The 27096-nt window shown below is 41.5% G+C and overlaps 4 protein-coding genes across 7 annotated transcripts in view; 1 reads left to right on the forward strand and 3 right to left on the reverse strand.

Moving 5' to 3' along the window:
- Positions 1-2247: 2247 nt before the first annotated feature.
- Positions 2248-6546, reverse strand: ints15 (integrator complex subunit 15). Its single transcript, XM_023421963.2, has 8 exons — positions 6425-6546; positions 5638-5838; positions 5333-5554; positions 4986-5151; positions 4454-4731; positions 4086-4323; positions 3203-3242; positions 2248-2773 (listed from the first exon to the last, which is right to left on the reverse strand). Exons 2-8 carry the CDS (start codon positions 5830-5832, stop codon positions 2503-2505), a joined length of 1410 nt encoding a protein of 469 aa, XP_023277731.1. The 5' UTR covers positions 5833-5838; positions 6425-6546; the 3' UTR covers positions 2248-2502.
- A 668-nt stretch (positions 6547-7214) lies between these two features.
- rgs11 (regulator of G protein signaling 11) lies at positions 7215-15298 on the forward strand. Of its 2 annotated transcripts, XM_023421964.2 has the most exons (17): positions 7215-7353; positions 7606-7702; positions 7918-7968; positions 8797-8903; positions 9142-9193; positions 9495-9553; positions 9699-9775; positions 9882-9963; positions 10961-11029; positions 11303-11326; positions 11485-11546; positions 11857-11970; positions 12203-12318; positions 13070-13157; positions 13242-13380; positions 14306-14388; positions 14491-15298. In XM_023421964.2, exons 1-17 carry the CDS (start codon positions 7291-7293, stop codon positions 14579-14581), a joined length of 1374 nt encoding a protein of 457 aa, XP_023277732.1. In that variant the 5' UTR covers positions 7215-7290; the 3' UTR covers positions 14582-15298. The 2 variants fall into 2 exon arrangements, with proteins under 2 accessions (XP_023277732.1, XP_087034279.1); XM_087178153.1 differs by lacking the exon at positions 7918-7968.
- A 1658-nt stretch (positions 15299-16956) lies between these two features.
- On the reverse strand, positions 16957-24584 carry pgap6 (post-glycosylphosphatidylinositol attachment to proteins 6). The gene is made up of 13 exons (XM_023421937.2): positions 24424-24584; positions 23339-23522; positions 22958-23159; positions 22193-22320; positions 21814-22079; positions 21360-21709; positions 21131-21227; positions 20916-21030; positions 20555-20697; positions 20154-20332; positions 19312-19458; positions 19072-19188; positions 16957-18913 (listed from the first exon to the last, which is right to left on the reverse strand). Exons 1-13 carry the CDS (start codon positions 24485-24487, stop codon positions 18590-18592), a joined length of 2316 nt encoding a protein of 771 aa, XP_023277705.1. The 5' UTR covers positions 24488-24584; the 3' UTR covers positions 16957-18589.
- A 452-nt stretch (positions 24585-25036) lies between these two features.
- Positions 25037-27096, reverse strand: part of LOC111666487 (leucine rich adaptor protein 1-like) — a 3926-nt gene continuing 1866 nt past the window's right edge. For all 3 annotated transcript variants that reach the window (XM_023421818.2, XM_023421817.2, XM_087178133.1), the window contains 2 exons: positions 26808-26989; positions 25037-26148 (listed from right to left, as the gene is read on the reverse strand). In XM_023421818.2, the coding sequence (XP_023277586.1) occupies positions 25644-26148; positions 26808-26989 (687 nt within the window). In that variant the 3' untranslated portion in view covers positions 25037-25643. The remainder of the gene's footprint in view (positions 26149-26807; positions 26990-27096) is intronic.

Consider the following 27096-nt stretch of genomic DNA (forward strand, 5'->3'; position numbering starts at 1 on the left):
TAGGTCTTCCGTTTCTCATAATGCTGCTAGATCCCACTAACAACTGTTTTAACACTCTGTGGTGTCTCTGTGGTAAAAAAAGATTATGAGATCAGGCTTTGCAGAATGTAAACCCAGATAAGGTGACTCTCTCTTTGAGAAAAGCCAATGATGGTGGTCTCACAGTAACCACAGCTGGACATATAATCTTTTATGGATAAACCCCTATGTTGTAGGATCTGATAAAGAGAGCCTGTTAATGATACCCTATGTTGTGTATAAATATTCACTTACAGTATACCGTCAATTACATGATTTCCAAAAGACAGGTGAAAGAGATTTGTTTTTAAGGTTTGACAACCTATATTATTCTTCCAAATTACCAGATGCTTGGTTAAATCTGAAATGTCAGGTGAGTTTCACCGTTTTATGCCAGAGGAAGTATGAACCACTGAGCCACTGTTCTATAAATTTCTTTATGCCTGCCTTCCTGTTCTATCAAGCATGAATCAGTTTTAAGGTTTCACAGTCAATGTGACATCAATGTGACATTTATCTGACAAGCCCAGGCACAGTAGATGGTCACAGGCTAATGTCTACATTATTCAGAGTCACTCAAAATTAAGGTTCACCCATCTGGTTCATGTTTAGCTTGGAGTTCTCAGTGAATTCAATTTTGTGTTTGGCCTTGGGCGGTTTTTCTTTCTTACCGGAAACCATGAGACTGCAGCTGCTGACACAGGCAGTCCTACACAACCACAACACACACCTGTGAGGGGGAACCAGACCAACACAAACCAAATCTTCTGAATACCACAGAAAAATGTGCTCTCTACTTCAAAATACATAGAACTGTTCACAGACAAACCCAGCTCTGGCCAGCCTGTTTGGTTGCATGGTACATTGGTAAAAATGAATAGGTTGAATTATTAGGCATCATTTGCAAGGTGCAGTAGGAGACTAACTAGTATTGTGAGCTTTCTTCACATTGTCAAAGCCACGTTTGATCATAATCATTTTGAACGTTTGATTAAGATTTTATTTTGCAAATAATAAAACCGGTCTACAGAATCACGAAACCTGAGTCCACCCTACTGCACCTGTTAGATTTCCAGAAACAAAGCTAATATACTCTCTTTGTCTTCGAACTCCCCCTCTTTTCACTTGAATATTATCTGTTGTCACCTTCCCCAGCCTAACAGTAAAGCATCACTTTCCCAGAAAAGATATCCTTATCACTGTCCCACCCATGAGCTCAGCAGGGGGAAGCTCATAGACAGAAGAGTATGTGGATACAGTACAATCAGCCTTTAACAGTACCCACGGTATACTGAGAAACAATGTGACGTGACAGCTGGAATTTAAACTCTCCTGGCCTTGAAGTCTCAGCACAGTTGTTCCAGGATGTACAAAGCTGCACCACTGTGAGACATTTCTAGTAAAAATAGATAAGGAAGTAGTGAGTGCTAATTATTTTAACAATAGCGAGTAGGAGGTACACAATGGCAACTCTCAGTATGTTTATTTCCATCTCAACACATATTCATAAAAGTCATGTGAGGAAGTAAAGGTAGACAAATAAAAGGAGGATGTGAATGCAACGTACATGTCCCATAGGATCCTCAAAACCCAACTGCCCCTACTAAATCTGCAGTTCATTTGTTCTTAACCTTTGTGCTCATGTGCTGAAGTAAAACATAGCAAACGCAGTCACAGAGCAGATATGACTACGGATGATGCAATTCTCATCTAGGGTGAGGTCAGCTGAGGTCCCGAGGAGGGTCGTACAGCCCTTTTCGTTTTTTGCTGTGCTGCAGACGAACGATACACTATCTGTCCCAAAACACGGCCACGCTTATGCGCCCAGGGCTTGGCTCCAAAAGGCCCTGACATCTCTGGTTACATAATAAAACACGATGAGTTGGAGAAAGACGTGAACAGTGTACCTTTAGATATTTGTACTTGTGCTTAACATGAACCACTTACATGAATTACATTAAAATGCAAGGACTCTCCTTGGTGCCTGAAGAGTAGGTTGACTTTTTCCACTGATGATTCTGTTTTTAATCATGCAGGTAAATACACCTGTCCATATTAAAAAGAGTTTAAAGCTTCATCAACACACAAAAAATATAGTGGAGTAGGTTAGCACAGTTAGCATAAAGCATAATTAAGCTAATGCCATAGTTATGTTTCCATGCCTGAAACACAAGCCTGTTCACAGGCCTTGACAACAGTGACCACAAGTGGTTGAATAGAGAACAAAGAGAGAAGTAAAAAAATATTTATTGACAAACATGTTATCCTCACAGACTTTCTCAGACACAAACCTGTGATAACATTATACATATCTCTCAAACATACATTAATTCATGCCTGTCAACAATCAGACTACAACACTCATTACCCAATATCAACACAAACACACACACACACACACACACACACACACACACACACACACACACACACACACACACACACACACCTTCCCATCTCCAAACAAGATGCACATTATTTCTTTTAGTGGCTGGGTCGGAAGGGAAACGGCATCCCCGTCATGAAAGCCTGACCGGGGTACTGAGGGTGAGAGGAGGGGTGGGTGGCGAGAGGTGTGTGTGAGGTGTGTGCAGGGTGTGTAGGGTGTGTAGGGTGTGTGGGGTGTGTGGGGTGTGTGGGATGTGTGGGGTGTGAGGCGATGGGGGAATGAGCTGCATGTGGGCTGAAGGCCAGTGGAGGAGTGTGGATGTTGTTGTAATACATCACTGGGCCTGACAAAACCAGCTGGAGCAAACTGGAGACACAAAAACAAGAAGATAAAATGTTAAGATGGAACAAAAAATTGATTTAAGTCATGTTTGTATAATATACACATCTACAATATACACATACATAATACAAAAGGCCCATATCAGAACTACATTCATATTAAATTAGAAATGGTTTGATCAATAAGAGCTAGATGGTCTGGCTTAAATGGGAACTGCCATTTTTCTGGCTTCGAAACTGGATTACACTTCTTAACAATGCAAACTTCTAAAAGTAACTCCCTTTTAGTCAGCTGGGAAGTTTGTTATACCTCAGTTCAACACCACTTACTGTCTTTAAACATAGCTTTGATCTCCACAAGAAGGTAATTATTTTTGCAATGTATAATTCAAGAAAAAAAATCAAGTTTCCAGTGGAAATTGTGAACTAAAGGCAATAAACACTTGGCTCTTACTTGTTGTGGGGGAGGCGGGAACAGATGGCTCTCAGATCCTCTGTAGAGACAATATGAGATGTAATAAGTATTCAAACAGCGAAGAACAAGCGAAGAACAGTGAATCAGTGACTCATTTAACCATCACTTAAATCTGAAATCTGTAACTCTTCACACGTCGCTCTGCTTCAAAGAAGGTGGAGATGTTGCACTGTCGATACAAAGTTATGTGGACCCTCGATATTCATATTCAAGTTTCAGTGATGCAAAATGTACTATCTAGGAAAATGTGATTCTACTAGTCTTATCCTTAATTTCTATTCATGGAAATACACAATTAGTGTGAAATGTGTAGCCTCAAGCATATCGGTTCTGTCTCAAATTAACTTCATCTGTCGGCCAGGACAGGCATGACCTGATGAACCCTAACATATCTACACATTATGAGCATAGTCTCATACTATTACTAATTTCATTTATAATACTCCACATAAATGGATTTATTATTGATTTGTCAAATGAAAATTGAATAATTACAGCTACAAGCTTTAAGTTTATAAATATCCTCTTTGTTGTTGGAAGTGTGCTTCGCAAGCTCTCATTTCTTCTGTAGACAGCACAGTAAAGACACACAGGACAGAGATATAAAGCACATACACAGAGCTGGATTTGGATATCTGCAGTTGAAATGATTTCCAATTTCAGACCAGATACTGACGCTACTAAGATCTAAGATTTTGGAGTTTAACTATAACCTGGTAGAAGTTCTGCTCACAAAGTAACTCATTTACTCATTTGGCAGTAAATGACTAAACTCTCCCAGTCTTCCTCTCCTCTCTCCACATTCCAAGCTGCTACCTTTGCACCACTTTTATTTTTCCATCCTCCCTGTCCACACTCTTACCTCTCGAGCAGAGCAGGGCTCCATTGGCCATGGCAACCTGCAGGGCCTGTGCCAGCCGGTCCAGGGTCAGCTGAGACAATGCGTGTGTGTCTGTGGATGATGTGTGCGTATGTTTATCGGCCTGGTCCAACAGTCTGGAAAGGTCAGAGGTCAGCGTGGCCAAGGACTCCATCTGAAGCAGCGCCAGGCGACCAAAGAGCCCCTTCTCATTTAGTATATTTGGTAGTAGCATGAAGACCTAAATGTAACAGGAGACGGACAATGGGATGGGAAAATGGTTTGATAATGTTCAACATGTATGTTTTGAATAGTGAAAATGTATACATAATGTATACTGCACATAAATGTATCTAAGAACACACACATACCTGTAAAACACTTAGATGAAGTGCAGAGAAAAGAGGCCCTGTCTCTGGCTCATTCTCAGTGCTGCCATTGGTCAGCGCCGGCTTCTTGTCTCTCCTGTAGGCCAGCGGTGCTTTGACGCACCAACGCATCAACCCTCCTAATGGTGTGACATCAAGTGAGCTGATTGGCTGGCTGCCAGAGAGGGGTGTATTCAGGAAGGTGATTAGGACCAGACGAGGGTCATCTTGGATCCACGACACAATCATCTGGAGGAGTTCTAGTGGAGGGGTGAGCTCCTCTATACACACACACACACACACACACACACACACACACACACACACACACAAACAAAAAGTCAAAATGTCAAAACGGATGCAAGAAATTATGAGATTACATTTGGGATAGTTGTATTTTTAGCATGTTAAAAAGAGCATGTTGACAATGCATTGCCTGTGCCCACATTAAATGTTCAACAGAGGTCAAATCCCATTTTCTGGAGGTCCCAGTTTGTAGATGTTCTTGTACTTGTGTGTTATCCCGCCAAAGTACCTGTGGTGAGGTCATAGAGGGTGGTGACGGCAGTGATGAACTGGCAGCAGAAGCGCGGGCTGGCGCTGTGGATGTTCTGAAGGGTGGGTACTGAGCCTGGGACCATACTACAGTAGTCGTCTACCAGCACCTGCGCCAGGCGTACGCAGTACACACGGTGGGTTCTCTGCAGGACAGAAACACAACCAGAGGCTTATGTTCACTACATCCACAATCAGTACACATTCATCCAAACCACACAGGGAAGTGAATGGAATAGAAATAAAAAAAATAATTTAAAAAAACAAACACACAAAACACACACTTAAACGCACATTTATTTGAAGTATGTGTGTTTAAATTCTCACCTGTAGCCACGTAGCAGCACATTCCAAGATCGGAATCCGGCCAACAGCAATTGCCATGGAGACCAACTTGCCTAACAGTCCCATGCGGCTCTCATCTGCCTGGTTGCCTTGGAGACTGAAGAGGGCGGAGAACATAAGTTGACGGACGGTGTCGCGACTCTGCTCCTGAAAACAGCTGCACATGATCTCCAACAGCTGTAGCTCCTGAAGAGCACTCATTCTCTGAAGGAAAAAAAACACAGGCACAATTTATATTTGTGTGTCTCTGTGTGTTTGTGCACAGGTATGTCAGGGTCATGTCTTACCCTGCCAGGGGTGTTTCTGTCCTTGGGTGCATGCAGAATGAACTCCTCGACCAGCTCCAAGGTTTTAGAGTCGACCTGAGGAGGCTGCCTCCCAGACTGCACCAGGTTACAGATGTAGATGTCCAGGTGGTACAGCAGCTCCTTGGCTGCACTCAGTACATCCCGAGGCAGCAATGACTGACGAATGTCACCCATGACCACCTTTCAGAGATCCATACAAAATTTGACATGGTAAATCTTCATTACAAGTTAAGTGCATTATTGAGAGGTCTAAGGTGACTTGTCATCCAGTAAATGATTATGCAACTGTAATTAATGATATTATTGTGATTTTTTAACATTCAGATTGTATGACATGTTGCAGACTTAAATTTACTAAATCTTGAAATAATTTGTAGGAGATGTTTCTTATATGCTTCAGAGAAAAACAACAATAAACAAAATACATCTAGCTACAGCACAACAATGCACTGATCCTCAGCCTATGTTGGACTGAAGAGGATAAACAACTGTACAATGTGTAAAGATAAAAGAAGGGTAATTTCAAACTGATGTTTAACATTACATTTGTATACATCAGCGTTACAAATTGTAAGATCACAGCTATAACTCAACATTATTCAAGTGAACACCAAGCTCCACTGAGTCGGTCCCCTCCATCCTGCTACAGCTAGTGTTAGCAAGGTTAGCTAAAAAAGACTGTTTTCTATTCCGCAACAAATCTCGCGTTGCTTAATTATCATAGGAGCCTTCTCAAAAGAAAACACGTATTTAGTTGAACACTTACCTCAGCAAAAAGCTCTTAATCTACTCAATAAATTAGCCGACAATGAGACTAGTGAGTGGTCTCAAAGCGACGACGGAACCACTTCCTGTGCCTACAGAAGCCTGCATGGGACAAAATACTGTTACGGCTATTCAGCCGAGTCGGTGCATGTGGTGGCTAACAAATGTCAACACAGACTGTTATAGTGTTATATAGGCGACACTTCAAATGACAAAAGTAACTTTAAGTAACTAAGTTATTTACATAGGATAAAACCTTACTTTTTTCAAAATTAAAAACGTATTTAATATTATCTAACATAGAATAAAAGGAAATAGGCTATACATTAAAGGCCTGTCTGTCAAAACTATAACATTTTTATTATCCCACACAAAAATACAGAGTAAAAACTATTGTTTGTTCTTTATATTCTTTATATGCCTACATTTACATTGCGATTATTGATCATCATTATTTACCATACCTGTTTTTAACCAGCGGTTAAAACAACTGGTTAAAAGCAGGTGTTACTTTACTACTACTTTACTCTGCTACTACTACTACTACTTTATATTTCGTTTTCTACCTTATAGCCTATATTTTTGAAATTTTAGTTGCCTTTTTCAACGGGCTTATAAATCACTGATGGTCCACAAAGACTTCCAGACAAATTGTTGTTTTCGCCTCTGTACACAAACTATATATCATATTGAAAATCAAACTGTAATCCTCTCTAATCTACACAGGGGCGCGCCCGCCAGGCACCGGACCGCCTGATGGAAGGGAAAAAAACGCAACAGTGGTGGTGCACTCTCTGGCGCGCGCTCCCGGCAGCACTTCGGTCTTGCACTTTCCTGTCCCGTCGAGTGATCCAAGCAGCCTGCAAGATGACCATCAACACCCTGGCTAAAGGAGGCTGGCACCGGGAGCAAATGACATGCTTTCGAAAGGTTAGAGTGTGTGGTTATGTCTATTTTAGTTAGTTTTTATAATGTGATATATTACAGTAGATGTGTCCTTGTGTGAATCCGAAAACGTGCAGTACGTTTAAACGTGTACCAGCATGAAAACAAGTTATGAAAGGATGGAACATTTAATATATGCATTGTTTTCCTATCTGCATGTTCATGTTTATGCATCTGTGCTTGTGTGCATGTTTGTGTTTGTGTGTGTGTGTGTGTGTGTGTGTGTTCCCTTGGCAGATGGAGAAGGTGATTGTGGCCATGCAGGACCCTGACATGGGCATGAAGATGAGAAACCAGAGGCTCCTTATCACTGTCATTCCTCATGCCATGACAGGTATGTGTGTGTGTGTGTGTGTGTGTGTGTGTGTGTGTCCCTTTATGTCAGTGTGCATCAGCATCTGTGTGTGCGTGTGTGGACATGCACATTGCAGCTTGTGTTTGTCCCAGCGGTCATGCATAATGCAGCAGTGTATTTTGGAGAAATACTGTGTGCTTTGCAGAGTAGAGGGGGAAAGTTTGTCCTCTTTTCTCTCTGTTCCTTGTCTGCAGGTCGAGATGTAATTGACTGGTTGATCCAGAAATATTGTATCTGTGAGGAGGGTAAGTAACTGTATTGATGCCTACATTGTGTGTGTGATGAAGGATTTTGACGGATCTGCTGTGATTGTCTGGTTCAGTCTGTCTGGCTTGTTGTGTGTCGTTGCCAATGTGTTGCCAGGATATGGTGTTTTCTCTCAAGCTGACGTGATAGTGATGTGTGTGTATGTGTGTGTATGTGTATATCGTGGCAGTAGCTGTTTCCAGTAAACAGGAATGAGGTGAACCCCAGAGGATCCAAGTTTGATTAACTCACCTGATGATCTGGGTTTGAATAATGTCCCTGTGGATGGTTTCACCTCAGGAGAAAAGAGGAAAGAGGGGAGTCAGTCAGCAAAAGAGAGAGCTGATTAAAATGCAATGCACAGCCTTTTTTTGGTTGCTGTCACTCACAAAAGTGGGGCTTTTTAACAAATGAGCAGGGACTGAAGATTGATGATGCATTTCATCACTGGAACAAAGCCTTCATTGGAGAGAGATTGCTGACGGTGTGCTAGAGTGTGATAGAAAATGTATGACAAATTACACCAACAGCAAATAATAATTTTATTCCTTATGGCTAATTTATAGTGTTTATTTCCAGTTTATCATGTGCCACCAAACATGATACAGGGATTAATAAAAATCAAGGGAAAATGTTATATTTTCTAACTTAATATAATTTGTCATTTCCCCATAAATGATTATGTCTTTGAATATACCTGAAAAAGATTTATACCTTAAAATGTGTGTAAGCTCGACTAAAAACTCAGTGAACTACTCTAAGTTTACAGCACTGACCAAAAGTAACCAAAACTGGTTTGGAACTTCTTCTTCTGTGGTGTTTAACAGAGGCTCTGCACCTTGCTGGCATGCTGGTGAGATACGGGTACATCTATCCCCTCAAGGAGCCGAGATCTCTTGTGTTACGAGCTGATGACTCGCCCTACCGGTTCCAGGTCAGGTGATCATCCTGTTCTTTCTGCCTGCTTGTAAAAAACCCGCCCTCCCTCCGTCTACCTTTGGCTAAACTGTCACCTTCTCTATATCCCTGTCTATCTCCATTTCTCCCTCTCTCTCCATTAGCCCACTTCCTAATCCCCTCATCCATCTGCCACTCTCTGCTGCCACTTCACATCACCCGCGTCCACATCAGTCTGTATCAGACATTTTTAAAATGTCACTTGTTTTTCTCAGACTCCCTACTTCTGGACTAGTACCAGATGGCCTGCCTCAGAACTGGACTATGGTAAGACCAAAATAAACTGAAGGGGAGGGGGGATGGAAATGCATACCCTCTTAAGCTCTGTATGTTATGTATCCACTTGTGAGGGAAAATAACCTTACAACAAAACAACACACAACAAAATGTGAGGCAACCCATAATTTTAAGCAGGAAATCTTACACTTGAAATATAACCTCTTCTTGTAGTCCTGATGAGTATTTACACGTAATTTAAGCAAAACAGATGATGTAGATAAGGGCACTAATCTCTTAACCTCTGTTTTCTTCCTTTGCTGTTTTTGTTTTACCCCTTATTTCCCATCAGCAATCTATTTGGCTAAAAAGAACATAAGAAAACAAGGAGAACTGATGGAATATGAAAAGGTGAGGAAAGTTTGTGTGTGTGTGTGTGTGTGTGTGCTTGCGTGTGTGTGTCTGTGTAAAGAAAAGAGAACATGTGTGTATTATGAAATATGCAGTACTGAGTGTGTGGAAACTGGCCCATGTCATCATTCCTCTTCCTTTTTAGGAGAGGTACAGTGTCTTGAACAAGAGGATCAACCACACCTGGGACTTTGTGGTGATGCAAGCAAGAGAGCAACTTAGGTACATTGAGATGTACACACACACACACACACACACACACACACACACACACACACATAGTCTCCCAAACACACACACACAAACTTACTGTGTGATTTATGTTCAGAGCATCCAAACAGAGGCGGAAGGCAGACCGCATTGTCCTAGAATGTCAGGAGCAGGCTTACTGGCTCATCAACAGACCCCCGGTACGTTCACTGCACTACTCTACTCTACTATAATACTTCTATACCATAATGTGCTATTCTTTCCTACACTATACTCCAATATTCTATACTATACAGCAATATTCTACACTATACTGCAATATTCTATACTATACTATACTATACTATACTATACTATACTATACTATACTATACTATACTATACTACTCTATACTATACTATACTATTCTGTTCTACACAATTCTATACTATACTATTATATTCTATACTATGCTATACTATACTACTTTATACTATACTATTATATTCTATACTATACTATTCTATTCTATGCTATTCTATTCTATGCTATTCTATTCTATACTATACTATCAGTTATATAACACTATACAACTAAAAAAGTGAAAGTGTATCACATAAAACAGTCCCACTAATGTTCACTCACAGTCCCTTTTGCCTCCTGCATGAAATATTCAACCCATCTGGTGAAAGCCTCAGCTGACAACAGGGGAGAGAGAGAGAGAGAGAGAGAGAGAGAGATGAAGAAATGCAGAGAGAAAGAAAATCATCACACTTTCTTTATGTGTTAACTAAACACCACAGCAGCGGCTCAGCTGGTTCTTAAACAGACACAGACAGACAGAGAGAAGGGAAAAGGTTTGGGGGGTGGGAGCAGGAGGCAAGGAATGATGGGATAGAGTGTAGAAGTACTGTGCGTCAGAGAAGGGTGAAGCAAGGGACAAGGGTTTGGAGGAGGGACTCCATCTTGTCTTGCCCTTATGAATTAGGGACGAGGGCATGGAGAAAAAGAAAGACAAACCTGGGAATAAAAGTCAGAGCTAGTGGAGTGGAAAGCTCAAGGAAGGATAAGTGCTCACTCACACGCATCTTCTCATCAGAGATACACACACACACACACACACACACACACACACACACACACACAGACAATATGACAAACATATTATACTTAGTTATTAGTGTAGTGGAGTGCATTTATTTATATTCTTTTTCCAGACTGGGGCACATAATGTATTGGAAATGGGTCTAGAGAGACCAAATAACTTCAGCTCAAGAGTTACGCTGGTCAGTGACATCATCACATTTCGATACTTCCTGTTTTATATTCCCCTCTGAAATATTGAATGTGATAACACGCCAACTATCTATCTCTTTTCGTCTTCTTTTATTGCTTTCCTTCTTTCTTCCTGTTGGGATTATTTCAAAGTAAGTGTCCAAGTGAGCTGCACTATACTATGGACAGTTACAATATATTATAGTCTTTTTATAATTATATGATGACTATATTATATTATGTGATGATTATATGATGACTCGTTGTTTCTCTTATAGAACTAGAACAGTGACTACTACAAAAGAGAGGTAAACATCATATATAATTCATATACCATCACTTTAAATACACTGAGTCTATGTTATAGCTCACTTTGTGTGTGTGTGTGTGTGTGTGTGTGTGTGTGTGTGTGTGTGTGTGCGTGTGTGTGTGCGTTTGTACGTGTGCGTTCTGTCTTTGTTCACAGATTGATTCGTCTAGAAGGGCCCTCGGAAGAAACCGTGTAAAGTCATCCATCTGCCTAGAAGGGTGCGTGTCAATGAACACACATATGCAGACACACACATGCACATGTACAGATACACATATGGACTAAGTGATGTGACGTTACCCGGACCGAACTTTACGTCTGTAGCGCACACTCGCACATAAGGCTTACTGCCCCTCTGTAAGAGCCACTAATGGATGCTTCCTGAGGCAAGTTGGAATTAGTGGCCATTAAGTCTTATGATCTGCTGCACTAATACAATAATACTGTGTATGTGTGTGTATGTGTGTGTGTGTGTGTGTTTGTGTGTGTGTGTGTGTGTGCCTCTGCATTTGTGTGTGAATTTTGCAGGTTTGTGAAATACAGCGAGCAGTACCAGAACCACGATCCCATTATGCAAGGCTGCCTTCCCAGTAACCCCTGGATCTCCGATGACACCGCACACTGGACAATGAACACAGACATGTGAGAGAACACACACAGATACACACACGTTATAATAATAAATCCAAACTCCAGTTCAAGTCCACACACTTAATCTAGTTTTGCTGGTTTCATCTTTTGTTGCATCTCTGAACATATCCGTTCGTATTTAAGTTCAAAATTAAAGCACTAGTTTCTGTTATGAACGCTAGAGCGACTGGATCTAGTTTTTAAAAAAAAAATGTTTTCACTGTTTGGGTGTTTCTGTGAGCAGAGTGCCGACCCCGACGCGTCTTCGAGTGGAGCGTTGGAGTTTCAGCTTCATGGAGCTTCTGAATGACTCCATGGGGAGGCGGGAGTTCATGACCTACCTGGAGAAAGAGTTTAGTGGTGAGGTGGAGTGACAGAAGTGTTGGATTGTTTTCAAATTACAATGAATAATTTACACGTGCAATGACATTAATATTCCACAGCACTGTCATATGCTTGTGTGTGCGCATGTGTCCTGAATCCTGATGATTGTTGTGTCAAGTCTGATATGATAAGAATGAATTTCTTAAAAACATCTGGTGATAAGGTTTGAAGATCAGAACAGAACCAACCTGACTTGGTGTGAGGAATATCTTGTATTTCTTTCTATTTTCTACCTTCTTAGTGAATCGTGGTATAAATTGTCAACGGAGCGCTGCAAACTGAATAATTATTCAAATGCAGAAGCTTATTACAATAACAAACAGAGAAAAATAAATGTAATTGTTATTCATATTAACCTTTAATTGCGTCTCACTCTTGTTAGCATTCAGAATTTCATTATATTCCCTAATGACATTTTCCAGTCCCAGTGGTGAGAGGTGAGGTGAGGTGAATGGAAAAGAAGATTCATTTCATGACATGGTTGGTGGGAGAATGGAAAGATTAGATTGGGAGGGTAGAGAGGAGAGAGGTAAGACAGAGAGGGATTTGTTCACTCATGCAGAGATACTGCACTGTAGGAACTATTGCCAGGGGCCAAGGTTTTCCACAGAGGCCGTCCGTGCTATAAAAAAGTCTTGTTGTGTTTCACTTTTTCCTGCATCACTGTTGTTGTATTATTCATCTCCATCCATACCCAACACCTCCCTGTCTGTCTCTCTGCTCTCAGCGGAGAACCTATGTTTCTGGCAGGCCTGCGAGGATATCAGACATGGAGAAAGTTCCAAGATCATAGAGAAAGTGGAAGAGATCTACAAGTAAGTGTACGAGCACATGGACATGCAGAAATACACGCTGACATTTACTGTCAGGTGACAGCCACTCTTTTGTGTCTGATTCAGAAACTTCCTGGCTCCTGGAGCCGCCCGCTGGGTCAACATCGACAGTAAGACCATGGATAAAACCCTAGAGGGGATCAAACACCCACATCGTTTTGTTATGGATGACGCACAAATGCACATCTACTTCCTCATGAAAAAGGTCTGACCTCTGACTCTTTGATACATGACACTTACCTTATATGCTATAGCACTGTCAATGACTTGGCTTAAAGGACCATAGCAGTGGTTTTGCACATACTCTCCGTCATGGTTAATCAACTTGTTGTAAAGTGCAGACTTCAAATCAATCTGCACTTTTAATACGTAACAATGCAATGATATTCTAACATTGGCAAAAACTTTCAGCTTTCCACATTTCTTGCTGTATTTGTTGCTATAGACAAAATAACAACCACCAATATAACATTACACTATTTATTTACTGTATATATTGTATTTTTTTGATCACAAGAGTTTCTGTTTTGAGTTGCAGGATGTTATGGGACACAGAATTGTTTATGTCTGTGATGACTTTACCAATTATTTAACAGGGTTTATGTTTCCAGGGGACAAGGATAGGTATAAGTGTGTGTCATTAGTGTATTATGTGGATTATGTGGTCTAGTAGCAACATATACAAACTGAGGCAGCTTTTAAAGGAGCTATTTTGTAAGTTAGCATTAGCATTGACAGCTTTTTCCTTACCAGTCTGGAAGAAACGTTGCATCAGCATCAGACTTTATTCCTTTATTCCCCAAGAGCTGCCTCCAGGGGTGAAAGGCAATGGTAATTTTAACTTGTCCTTTCTTCTACTGAAGTAAGCAAGCTAACCAGCTAGCTCTGGCCCGTCTCACTGAAGCCTCAAATCCCCAAAAGGGGGGAATTATAACCTTTTGTCTTGTAAACGCAATGATGGCGGAAGCTGTTGTCAATCACCACCACCAGCTCCCAACAAGAAACCACATTTGGCGGCAGAGAAAACTTAGAAAATTGCTCCTTTAAAGTTAGCAGACAATTTTTGGATTGGTGCTACTGTTGTGTAAAGCCAGTGTATTTTGTGTGTGTGTGTGTGTGTGTGTGTTTAGGACTCCTACCCGAGATATCTTAAGTCTGACCTATACAAGAACATGCTGGCCAAAGCTATTCTCCCCCAGGAGACTAAAAAGAGGTGCGGTTTAGATATATTAGAACCTTATTCTCCTTTTACTTTAAAACAGTCATTTATTCTCTACCATCACAATTTTTCTTTCTTCCTCCCTTTCCTCCTCAGTGTGTTCCCCTTCATGAGACGCCAGCGGCACTCTAGCCCCTCCCCCGCTCAGGCCGCCACCCAGTTGATGGAGGAAGAGGAGCGCGCCTAGGGGGCCGGGCAAGCAGGTACCAACTCTGCAGCCGGCTCCCATGTCTGATGCCGGGGCCAAAAAAACGTGTCAGACTCAATCACCTCAGTCTCCATTGTCTCAGTTGGTCACCATAGTAACCACCCGAGTAGTTCTCTCTGCTTATTGTCTCATCTCAAAGTGAGTTGAAGCCAGAGCTTTTCTTTCAGGGCTAGGATTTCAGCACAGAGCTTCCTCTCAGAGCACAGGTGTTCATGCATACCTCAGCAGCTTCACATCTTATTCCCAGCACACGAGCGATGGACAGCAGACAAAAGAGCTTTTAGTGCTACTGTTACAGCCACTACTCCTCCATATTCACCCTGCATCTACTTTACATCCCATCTCGGTCCAAAAAGCCTGCCCAGCTGTTTTTGATATTCACTCCTAATACCAAGTCTTCCTTTCTCCTTGAGTAGCTTTTATATAGAATCTATTTCTGTCTCTTACAAGCAGTTTTAGGTAAAGAGGTTGTTTATAGAGAATAGAAGATGTAAAATAATTATTCAGTCAGAAATTTGCCTCGGCATGTCTGTGATTATCGTACAGTTTACTTGTTTTCTTCATTCCATGCTGGAGCTTCACATTGTGATTGTTGTTGCTGTTAATTTTGCACAAGCATGTTTTCATCCCAATAAAAAGTCACAACAGCATTCAGTGTTGTGTTGTGCTCTCAGCTCAGCATGCTGTAGAAAAGTGTGTGTGTTGATATGTGATTTGGCTTTTATTTTTAAATCTACTTCCTTCTTTTCTCCTGAATTATCTTTCGTTCACACGTCCTTCTGTTCATTTGAAGGCTCTTCTGTACATCACCGTGGTATGGTTCGTTTTAGGATATATTGACTGTAGCATGAACTGCTACAGAGTTTAGGCAGTCACCTGATAAAAGGTTAACCAAATACAGTTTTAATTACTGAAATTTTAATTGTAATGATTGTGGACCCTTCTCATAGCTACTTCCAGGAGATTCAAAGCCAGCACTCATTACTCCAGTGTTTCCTACAACCCCATCCGTCTGCACATGCTGCTTTTTCTCTTCCATGACTGCATCTGAACTTCTTTTTACATCTTTCCTCTTCATCTAATAACCTTTCAGCATTTACTTCCCTACCATCTTCCCTCTATTGGTCCTGTGGGAGCTGCAGTCTCCTCTCCTGGACTGGCTCCCTCTAGTGGCTACATGTGGTCAAAGTTTATACTTGCCGTAAATTGGTGGTTCCTAAAAACAATGAATGAATGACTATCTTTCATCACACCTGAGTGTGAACTTGAGTTGTGAGCAGTTCAACCAAAGAGTGAGGTTTACTTCTTAGACTGTCGGGGGGCTGAAGAGGTGAAAGTATCCAGTATTTCAAAAGAAAAATAGCAAAAAATGAAAGAAAACTGGGAGAACAAAAACCTGATTTTGTGCAGGAAATTTATGAAAACCGTCAGATTTATCTCGGGACCCCCTTTGGAAGCCCTGAGCCTCAGGTTGGGAACCATGGCTGTAAATACAGCACGTAAATGTAGAAATCATGACAACACGGCTTTAGACTACTGCTATGCAAGGTCACCTTTTAGGTGACATTTCAGGTTAAAGGGGCCAATTTTACACATGGATGTCAGTTGACTCGTCATGAGGAACACGACTCAGCCTGTGAAAACACTCCTCTTCTGTTGCTTTGAAGGAAGCTTCCTAAGGTATGAGGAAATAACCCTGGTGATGTCATCAGGGTTATCTTAGACTTGATATTATAAATTATAAATGTATGAAATTTTTGACAGAAAACGTGCGTTACAAGCTGGCAGTGTAGAGCTTTATAGATGGAGACAAAGAAGATCAATGAAAGATGTAACCGAGTTATGGGAAGTGTAGGATTCAGTGTTTTTGAAACTAAACTCAAAATCTCTGTCTCTGCTGCTTTGACAGTTCCTTTTTCAATCTGTCTCGAGTACATTACTAAATTGCTGGTGCTCCCATTAAAGACAAAAACAAGACTTTAAGGACTTTACACACCTTTTAGTCTGGTCACATGCAGGCTGCACCAAAACACTGAGCAGTGAGGCTTGATGATGAAGTGGTCTGTCAGCTTTGTGCGTCCATTAAATTTACTAATGGAAGTAAGCTATATATGGGAACACATACATACACACACACACACACACACACACACACACACACACACACACACACACACACACACACACACACACACAGAGAAATGTGTATTTCAACACAGGCACTTTCAACATTTCTGAGGATTATGATAATCTGCTTCCCTTTATTCCCCAATCCACTCTCAGTGCATGAGAGTATGTGCGCCTGAGGAGAGAAAAACAGTATGAGACTCGAGCAGTGAAAAAATCCTGAGGCATTTCTCTTTATATAAAAGCTTTATTTTTGGTGGGCTAAATGCTGTTTGGATTTTTAACTGATTGAAAAGTAATTGTCCAGTACAAGGAAGTAAAATCATATTTTACATCGAGCATTACATTGCTTCATCCTGACACGCTATGAAAGCTATAGTATGTTTAGGTGGTAGACTGCCTTTTCATAGTCCTGCTTAAATATGACAACAAAATTAAATTATTTACACCCTCACACACGAGAAAAACAATGTTTCGAACCATGACAGGAAGGCTATACAAGCGTGACAGTCAAACGTTTAAACGTTCGACTTGAAACATGTGCAAAATCACAATGGAGGAAATCATCACAGTGAAAATGGACAAAACATAAACTGCATCTTAGATCAAATTAAGTATGGAAAGTATGTAAGAGAGGAAACACACACATTCTCATACGGTACATACAGGAGGCACTGGACACAGTAATCTGACTATACATTCGGCAAGTGCCCATTCATACACATATGGGCTATGTACATTACATAGTGGAATTAACCTTCTTATCATAAAAGTGCTTCAGACTGAATGCTGGTACAAAGTAAGATTAAGGTTTTAGAGGGAGAGAAGAAGAGACAGACAGGATCACAACACAGCAGAGAGACACAAGACAGGACACCGTCATGCAGTCTCAATACAAGCTGCATGTAGGTCTGTGAATGAACATAAGCTCAAACATGGAGGAAAACTGAGCAGCTGATGGAGACATCAAGGGAAGGCATCATTAATGGGGTTGATTAGACTTTGGCAAAAGCACAGTTTACTCGTTTTAAATGGTTCCTATTAAATATTTTACTCGCTGTCCTGCAATGATGTAGTCTGAAGATAAAAAGCTAATAGATGAAGAACACATGATATGATTTGAAAGCTCTGGGAAAAGCTAGTAGGTGGACCTGGAGTTGAGACGGTTTTGTCAAACTATTTTAAAAGACTTGAGGAGGATACAAGAGTGAGGAGCGTTTACATCAACTATAAATATAGCATATTCTATCAGTAGAGTGAGTGATAGACTGAATAGAAAAGATTTAAATAGTCCACAAAGTGCTATTCCTTATAAATATTTTTGAACATTCATTTCCTAGCCTAGTAACTTATGTACATACACAATATGTACAAACTACTGGTCATGAGGTCAAAGGTCAGGTGGTCTGCTACCTGAAGGTTTTGATGTTTATACCTAAGCTGGTGCAAAGGACCACCTTGGAGGTTTCAGCAGGTTTGATTTGGGTTAAATGGGAGTGAGTGTGTGTGTGTGTGTGTGTGTGCATGTGTGTGCATGTGTGTGCATGTGTGCGCTCATGTGTGTGTGTATTTTAGGATGTCCACAAGTTTATTTCATTTACGACTTTTGGAGATCTTTTTAATCCAAATATAAGAACAGTTTCACGCCTGAAGTGAATGTGAATATGAAAACTGTAGACCTATGAGAATATAGGTCTATATTTGATTTTAAAATGTGTTACTCAACATATTAAGAAACTTCAAAGAGTCAGAGTCTGGAAGACGTAGTAAAATGTTGTCAACATCTTGTGTGTGCAGTGCTTATACTTTCTAACAATCAATACCAAGTCACTTTGCTTCCTTACACCATCTCTTATCCCACTACGTGACAGTGTAAAGTTCATCCTTGCCGCTCTCACAGAGAGTGTACCCACAAACCCGGGGTCTCCAGCTCAGGCTCCACTTCCAGCCCCTGCTCCAGCCCAGCGCCTCCCTGTCCTTCTCCTTTGGCGGCAGCAGGAACACCACGCAGGTGGCCACCAGGACATGCCACAGCGAGTGTATGTAGTAGTAGTTGTCCTCTGTCTCTGCAAAAATGTACAAGCATACCCCGATCAGAGCACAGAGTGCCCCAGGCATCAGGTACAAGACCCAGCGTTTCCAAGAAGGCGGGTAACAATGTCGACGCTGCACCCCTCGGTATACCTGTCGACAAAAGAGAACCAGAGCTAACAAACCTCAGCCACAACAAGAGGATACTATTATCATCACCATGTTATTTTTCTGTCCTGTGTGACGGGCTACATGTACATCTTTATCTACACAGATTCTTTGTCACACAGCGTTGTACAGTCGTATCTTACCCATGTAGCGACCATGATCAGCAGCGCACAGAGGATGGGGCCCAGCAGGTTCCACAGGCCTTTGCGGTCCAGTTGCATTGACATGGCAATCAGCAGAGCCCCGAGGATAAACAGAGTCTTCACACACAAACACACACACAAAATCAAACTCAATCTTAGTGCTTTAAGTATCATATTAATCATAATAATTAAGCAGTGTGATAGAATTATGGAAAAAATCGGCAGTAGTCTGTGTCTTACATATTTGAATGTGTCTCTGATGCGAGCCATGCATAGGATGGTGACCCAGATGGAACAGACAGACCCCAGGAAGTCACAGTACTGTAGGGTGTCGTAGTCCATTATACACAGGACGGCCACACCCGGCTGGTCACATGCATGGTAGAACTAGGAATACAAAGAAAAAAAAAAAACATGGTGGATGGTAAATCAGTAAAAGGAAAAATGTCAAATACCTCTCACATTCTTCAAGCTCTACTTCCCCAGACACGCACATTTTCATGGTGACCAATCTGATAAATGTATAACGCAGTGGTTTGCAGTTCCATGGTCACACCACACACAGTGCCACATGTTCTTCCCAAACAACTGAACCTTAGTAGTGTTGTGGAGAGTCAAGCTGCTCTTTGACAACATCAGGTGCGAGGTGATGTCTGTCTTCTGACCATGCGCCATGATTTGCATATGCTCAATGATTCCTTTAGGCCTTTAGCTGTTACTCTGAGGCTCTTTGTTAAGTTACTGATCATTCTTCATTCATTATTATTATAATTATTATCATCACCTGGCAGAGGATGGACATATCAAAATGATTGATTTGGGTATTCCTACACCACATCAATATGCTATTTTGTTTAAGTCTGATCAGTGTCTCTTGAGTCCTGAGGTCACCTGGCTCAGTGAAAGTGTGATGACACAAGCGAACACTTGCTAAGCTTGAGCTCCCGACTTCCCGAAACTTCCCTCTTACACCACATTATACTGCGAGAGTAAAGTACGCTACAAACTGGAGTCAGTCTTTGTGAGAAAAATGCCTAAAAATGCAAGAAGTGTTCCCACACGTATGTACGAGTGTGTGTTACCGTGGAGAAGAACATTGTAAAGAGGTAGACGGACGCCTCGGTGATGTAGCAGCGTTTGACGGCCACCACGATGGCAGGCAGGAAGAACAGGTTACTGATGGTGAGCAACAGAGAGGCCGTCAACTGGTGACTGTACGACTGGGCGGTGGAATCATCAGTGCAGCCCCAACCACTCCAGCCTACACACACACACACACACACACACACACACACACACACACACACACACACACACACACACACACACAGTGAACCCAAGTGATTGAAATGAATAATAGAATCAGATACAAGAAAGGATACAGTGAGGGCACTTATGATTTTAGTATAATTATAGCATCAATTTAGGTGTAGGTGTGGGTGTGTGTGTTTGTGTGGGTGTGTGTGTGAGTGTCGTTTCGTACCAGCCTTGCAGACACAGGCACTGTACAGGTAGCTGTAGGATCTCAGTAGTCTACATTCACCATATGTCCCACAGTCCTCTACACAGGCACTGACAAACACCTCTGGGACCACAGACACCACGGACGCATTACCACAGTCACTGCTGCAAGAGACAAAGACATTTCCATTTTTGGCATGAACAGACGTCATTACATATGTCTAGACTGGTTTAGAGTGTGTACGTATGAGTTTAAAACAAAAACATCTATTGCCTGTGGAGAGTACTGTTGGGAGGACACACAGCGACACAGGTGTCAGGTGGAGAAGTTATTCAGAAACACATGCAAATACACAAATGCAACACGAGTGTGAGTGTGTTACCTGTTGCATGTGAGCTGCAGGGTGAGGTACCATGTTGTTGACTGAGGGAACGGCAGCCTGACCACAGCCTTAGGAGCACTTGCATTCACATGAATACCATATCCCCCAAACAAACCTGCAGACAACATCATAATGTTGTCTGATTATTTCCAGGTGTTAAAGGCAAACATTTCTGAGTGTGAATATGAATTAATCTTTGCGGTTGTCTGTGCTACCTGTGCGACAGGGCTGGGAGTGGTTGAGCTCGAGGACCGGAGCCCATTGAGTGAGACAGGCCACCACACTGCTGCTGTTCTCCAGGTTTACATTAGTCTACACACACGCACAAAACACACACACATATTACAGTAACAACAACACAAACACACTCTGCTCTCAAATCAAATCAAAGTTCAATGAGAATACTTTGTGTGTGTGTGAGTGAAGTGATTCTGTGGTACTCACAGTGTTGAGTGTGAGCTGCAGGTTGAGAGTACCACCAGTGGCTTGTGTGTAAAGGGGGTAGGTGAGCAGTGTGGGGTGTGTATTTGTAACACTGACGTTGGGTCCGTTCACGGGGGTGAATCGTAGAGACAGAACGTCCACCTCCTCATAGAGCACAGGGATGCTCCACACGCACGCCGACGCCGACATAGGCGTTAGCAGTGATGCTGACTCGTTGTTAAAGGCGACTGCGTCTGTGCCCAGTGAGCTGTTGCCTGCTGATGTTGAGTTGCTGCTGCCACTGCTGTTGCCACGGAGCTTGTTAATGTCATCATCTGCTTTAAGGCCTACACTTTGTGGCTTACATCCAACTAAAGTAAACACACACAAATAAAGAACAGAAATTATAAAAATTACATTAAACAAAGATGTAATATGTGAAACTTGTGTTTGAGGCGTGTGTTTCTATGGTTACCTGTGTAGTTTGAGACGATACTAAAGGTTACAGTACGGTTGTCTTGGCTGCTCTCAACAACAGCTCGTAACCATGTGTCCCAAGGTGGGTTAGAGAGCGTTGCAGAGCAGCCAATCCCTGAGCAGTTCACTGTTACTGCGCCCTGCTGCAGAGAGGAGGAGCCGAGCCTGAGGACCAGCGAACAGTTTCCACTGTCGGCTCCCTCCCCTGACGAACAGTCAGCCACAGAGACGGAGAGAGAAGAGGCAAACTCTGGAACATACAACCTAAGACAGGCACAAATACATTAGCTGAACCATATATACTAATAAAAAATATACAAAAAGTACAAGCAGTGAAACCAGCAGAATATGTTCACATGCACGCAGACACTCCTTACTTAAGGCGTGCAGGTCTGTCCGGGGTTGCGGTCTGTTGGAGGACAGTGCCCTGCTGTAAAATGGGTGTGTCCACCGCTCTCCTGATTGATAGCTGAGGTTGGAAGAAATACGAGCAGGACGGAAAACCCTGACAGATAAAGAAAGACAAACAAATTTAGTGTTTGTGTGTGTGTGTGTATATATATATATACTGTATATATGTATGTATATATAAACACATATACTGCTTCAAACTTTCATCATGAAAACTTTGTATAGAATTATTCATACATATGTGCAGTGTTTTACATGTGAATGACAAACTAATAATACTAATCATTCAGATAAACAGTTAAACAATACAAAAGTAACACACATACAAAAACTGTATAGACATTTAAGATAAAATGCAAATAGATGTTTTCTTTCATGGCGACCTGCAACACAACAACACAGCTGCAATTCTGCAACGCGAACAGAGACCATAAGAAGAAAAATGTGGTTTAGCTACTTCACATAAGAAACAATCTTCCTGCTCCAGTAGAACAGGTTGGGGTAAAAGGGAAATTTACAAGTAGAGCATACTTAGATTACTGACGCCTTATCTTGGCCTTTCACTGCAAAATAAAAATCTGTTTCAAATACATATGATGGACAATATGACAATGATTATCAAACCTTTCTTCAAAATGTTTATTTTCTAGCAATTTTAATGAGCACAATAGGAGCAGGAAAAGAACCGACTAAGAACATCAAGCATCAACTGTACACAGCTCAATACAAACCTTCTGCTCTATGCGCCCGTCATCTTCAGGCAGGTGTGCAGCAATGTACCAATCACCAGGAGCAGGGTTGGAGAGGTTAAAGGTTGTGGAGCTGTGCGATGTTACCGGTAGGGTCAGAGACAGACTGGGGACCCAGAGCGTTGCATTAGGAAATACTAAACCTTTCGGGTTTATAACTGGAGGGGCACCCCATCGAATGTGGCTACAAAAGAAAGAGAAGAAAATTCAGCAGAGGAACAGGTTGAACAGAAGATAGGAAAGACAAGGATGTCTGATTTCACTGAACAGAGAATGCAAATGATCGCAGCAGAACAGACTAAAGATTTTGAAAAGCAGTGGACGAGAGTGGATTTCTCTCTGATAAATAACTAATTTTCTTACATGGTGACATTGTGCTGTCCACAGTTGAAGTTGTGGCCCTTGGTGACGGAGAACAGCCAGCGAGCGATGGCGGTCTCCTCTGGTATATGAAACCTCTGCAGCCTCACGTTTCCGTACCAGCCATACTTTGACAACTTCTGAGCTGGTTTGGATGACAGCTCTGATACGAACGTCACCTGTCCATCTGCAGGACAAAATGTTTTCACTGTATGACACATGGCAATTCAAATCACATGGCAATTTACTTCTTTCAGTTCCTTGTAATCAAGTTGTAATCATGTTTAATTATGTCTCTTTAACAATGTAGGGACTGCACAGGTAGAAATCACTTTGGCTGCAACAAACAATTATTATTACTATCAATTATTCAGCTTATTTTATTGATCCATAAAACGACAATAAATGGTGCAAATGCCAGTTTTAACTTCCTAGAGACCAAAGTGACAACTTCAAATGTCTTGTTTCGTCTGGATAACAGCCCAAAAACTATAAAATATTAAATTTATTATTGTGTGTGACAAAGGAAAGCAATCAAATCATCATATTTAAGAAGCTAGAAACAGAAAATGTTTGGCATTTTTGCTTAAAAAATGACTAAAACACTTATTTGATTCTCAAAATAATTGCTGATTAATTCTACGTTAATGTAAACATTATTTAAAAAAAAAAAAAAAAACTACACATTGAGTAAATACAACCAGGGGGTTGAAGAAAGGCGGACAGCAAAGCTGACAACGTTAGACAGTCGCCATGAAGAACATGGAGCAGATGGTTAAAAGGGCTAAATTTTATTTAATGTCAAGCAAAAACAGTCAACTTTGACTAAGTTAAATAACCGATCAGCACTACGGTTGACTGAGAAATACTGGAAAGATTCATGGTGTCACCTTCTCACCAAGCTGTCAACGTACGGCTGAATAAATAATATATATAACATATGAATGTGAAAGTTGTGTGAAAGAATTTTACAGGGCGCAGATTACGCAATATGTATCCTCCATCATTAAACCAACAAGCCGTGAGAGTTAGCAAACATGCTAATACCTGCTCCCTCTGACTTCGCTCTTTCTCCCGGAAACACTTACCGTCTCCTAATGTCACAGCCGCCAGGACGACGAAGAGGAGACCGCGTAGAAAACAAACTTCCATGTTTCCAGTCCGACTGTCTGAACCATTACATCGTCCTTTATCCACCTGTAATGTCACACTAACCTATCGCTAATCATTTTACGGGCACAACACTTCCTGATTGATATGGGGGAATACATGACGCAAGGAAAGACGTCGATGCTGCCTTTGCGGTCTGTCGGAAATGATAACATCGTTAACATCGCACACATGAAACACCTGCACAACGACAATTTCACCGTCATAAACAACAGCTTTGTGGAAATAACGCAAAACTTAATACACAAAATGAATTAAGTAGAATATATATTAAGCCATGGATACTGCGCATGTGTGAAATATGATGATAATATTCAAAAATACTACACAAGTTTGAGAGAAACAAACAAGGCAGCTCTGGCCCATCAGAACAGAGACCCTTTGTGTTAACTGTCCTGATTAAGATTCGTTTCAGCATCACTAATGTCCAACATCTAATGACATTTTTAATTTTACACAAGCACACACTCACTCAGCACATTCATACTTTTCTACTGTTTGGGTTGAGACACAAGCAAGAACATCAATGAAGACATTTTTGCCTTCTTTATTACCAAAAGATATAATAAGCTCATTGCATAACAATTTAAGCAGAACAACAGCATCATCTTGAATCCTCACTATATCTCGTTGTGTCATAGTATCCATATTAACTTAAAGCGTGAAAGATTTCATCAAGACTGGACAATATATGAGAGAAAAAGTATCTGAAATAATTAACTACTGTAACTTTTTATCAATAATTGCATTTTTTCATACAATAAAAGGAAGAAGTTCTTAATCCTGTATATGTCATACTAATAATTAAATCCCCAGTGTCTAGAACATTTTTCAGCCAAGAATGGAGGTTTCTATCATTTCTTTTAAACAAAAAAGAAAAAAAAGCCATAATATTCATAATTTCATTACATTTTTTTGTAATTTATGTGGTTTGAAACTCCTAAAATACACATAGATAATGAAAAACACAAACAGTGTAAACAAAACCATTGACAGAGTGAGTCTAAAAGTGACATATTCGTCGTTAAGCATCATCATTCTTATTCTAACAGGATACACTGAGTATCAAAGTGCATTTTAAATCCCACTGCATTGCTGTCAGTTACATTAACGGTTGAGGTGTAGCAGCTTACAGAAATCATAAAAACGTCACATCATCCTGTGACTCCACCCAGCACCATTGAGCATCGTACCCCAGCAACAACTTCTCGCCATCAGGTGGACTGCTTTCCTCTTCCATCATCTTGCTCTGAGAGGCATCGAAACTCTCCTGAGGCAGACTGTCTTCTGTCTGTGTCTCCCCGGACTCTTGGGGCAGGGTAAGACTACCAGTATCCACTTTATTTCTTGGTCTGTTAGATCTGAGCAGAGCTCTTCTGATGGTGCCAGCTTTCACATCTTCAAATGGATCCATGTCCAAGTCCTGCGGTTGTGACTTTTGTAAACTGGCACCAACCGAGCCATTGGCAGGATTAGACGATGCCAGACCATGCCTGCCATGTGTGGAACCACTGACTTCAGAGTTGAAGTTGGAAGGACTGTGAGGTCTCGCTTCAGTAGACTCGGGGCTCAGCACGTCAAAGTAGCTCTTGTGGTCTGAATCACCATCATCAGTGTGGGGGCAGGTTGGACTGGGGCTTTCCCTATGGGGGCAACACTAGAAATATTGAGCCACATGTGGAGTAGAGTATGAGCCCTAAAACCAAAAAAGGCGTTAAAGCTTCATCCAGCACGATTCAGCTTAAAGCTTTTCTGGGTTTTTGCTTTAAATTCATAATCACAAGTTAACACACAAAATTCACTAATTTACTATTATGGAAACTCAGTCTTTTGGTTTCAGCTTTGAGAGGATGCTGCGTCAGCTAATTGTGCTGAACGCACACAACTACACTTCATGGAAATCTAGCAAACTGTGGGACTTGTAAATAGAGGTATAAGCTTTCTCTCTGACATGTGACAGGAAACCCTCCCTTAAAATCTGGAAACATTTACTTTGTGGACATTTGAATAGATGTTTGGAAAGCTCACATTCAAGGGTTTCACTTGACTGCTGGTTTATGTTTTACTTACATGAGTTTGTATGATATTCGAGGGAAAGTACACATTTTTCATATCCTGAAAATTCACAGTCATACATAGTTCAGACAACCAAATGTCAAAAATGGTGACTCTTGATGTGAGATGAAACTGTGTTGGTTAAGTTTACAGTGAATTTGATGTTTATGGGTCTCTTATCTGGACATATATGCAGCTTTTCAATGAGAACAGGCTCCTGTGCACCTGACAGACTAACATCTCTTACCTGCAGGGGGTCCCTGAGGGCCCCTCCTCCACAGTGACCAGGCTGCTCAGGCTGCCTGTCAAGCTGCTGCCTCGACTGACTAAGGCTCCCCGCTCCTCCATCAGCCAACGCATGGCCTCGATACCCTCGTGCACGGCCACCAGCTGACGCAGAATCCTTACGTCTGCAGAACGTAGCCACCTCTGCGTGGACAGCGTGGAGAATTACAGAACACAGGTGTGCACGGTATTCACCTGTGGGCCTGAACTAAGATGCAAGTTTGGGCTTTTACTGAATCACCCCCCCACCC

This window comes from Seriola lalandi, unplaced genomic scaffold (assembly GCF_002814215.2).
Source record: "Seriola lalandi dorsalis isolate HSWRI2012SDOR001 ecotype SW California unplaced genomic scaffold, Sedor1 jcf7180002054677, whole genome shotgun sequence".
NCBI lineage: Eukaryota > Metazoa > Chordata > Actinopteri > Carangiformes > Carangidae > Seriola > Seriola lalandi.

Bases quoted from the DNA above. Each gene is read 5' to 3' on its own strand.
- pgap6 (XM_023421937.2), bottom strand. From the start codon at position 24,487: ATGGAAGTTTGTTTTCTACGCGGTCTCCTCTTCGTCGTCCTGGCGGCT. The intron at 21,710-21,813 runs GTAACCATAGAA...TGTTTACTTTAG, and splicing joins TATCGTCTCAAACTACACAG to TTGGATGTAAGCCACAAAGT. The intron at 21,228-21,359 runs GTGAGTACCACA...GCGTGTGTGTAG, and splicing joins TGCAGCTCACACTCAACACT to ACTAATGTAAACCTGGAGAA.
- rgs11 (XM_023421964.2), top strand. From the start codon at position 7,291: ATGACCATCAACACCCTGGCTAAAGGAGGCTGGCACCGGGAGCAAATG. The intron at 9,964-10,960 runs GTACGTTCACTG...TTCTTTTTCCAG, and splicing joins GGCTCATCAACAGACCCCCG to ACTGGGGCACATAATGTATT. The intron at 11,547-11,856 runs GTGCGTGTCAAT...TGAATTTTGCAG, and splicing joins TCATCCATCTGCCTAGAAGG to GTTTGTGAAATACAGCGAGC.
- ints15 (XM_023421963.2), bottom strand. From the start codon at position 5,832: ATGGGTGACATTCGTCAGTCATTGCTGCCTCGGGATGTACTGAGTGCA. The intron at 5,555-5,637 runs GTAAGACATGAC...TTTTTCCTTCAG, and splicing joins ACAGAAACACCCCTGGCAGG to AGAATGAGTGCTCTTCAGGA. The intron at 4,732-4,985 runs GTACTTTGGCGG...GTGTGTGTATAG, and splicing joins CCTCTATGACCTCACCACAG to AGGAGCTCACCCCTCCACTA.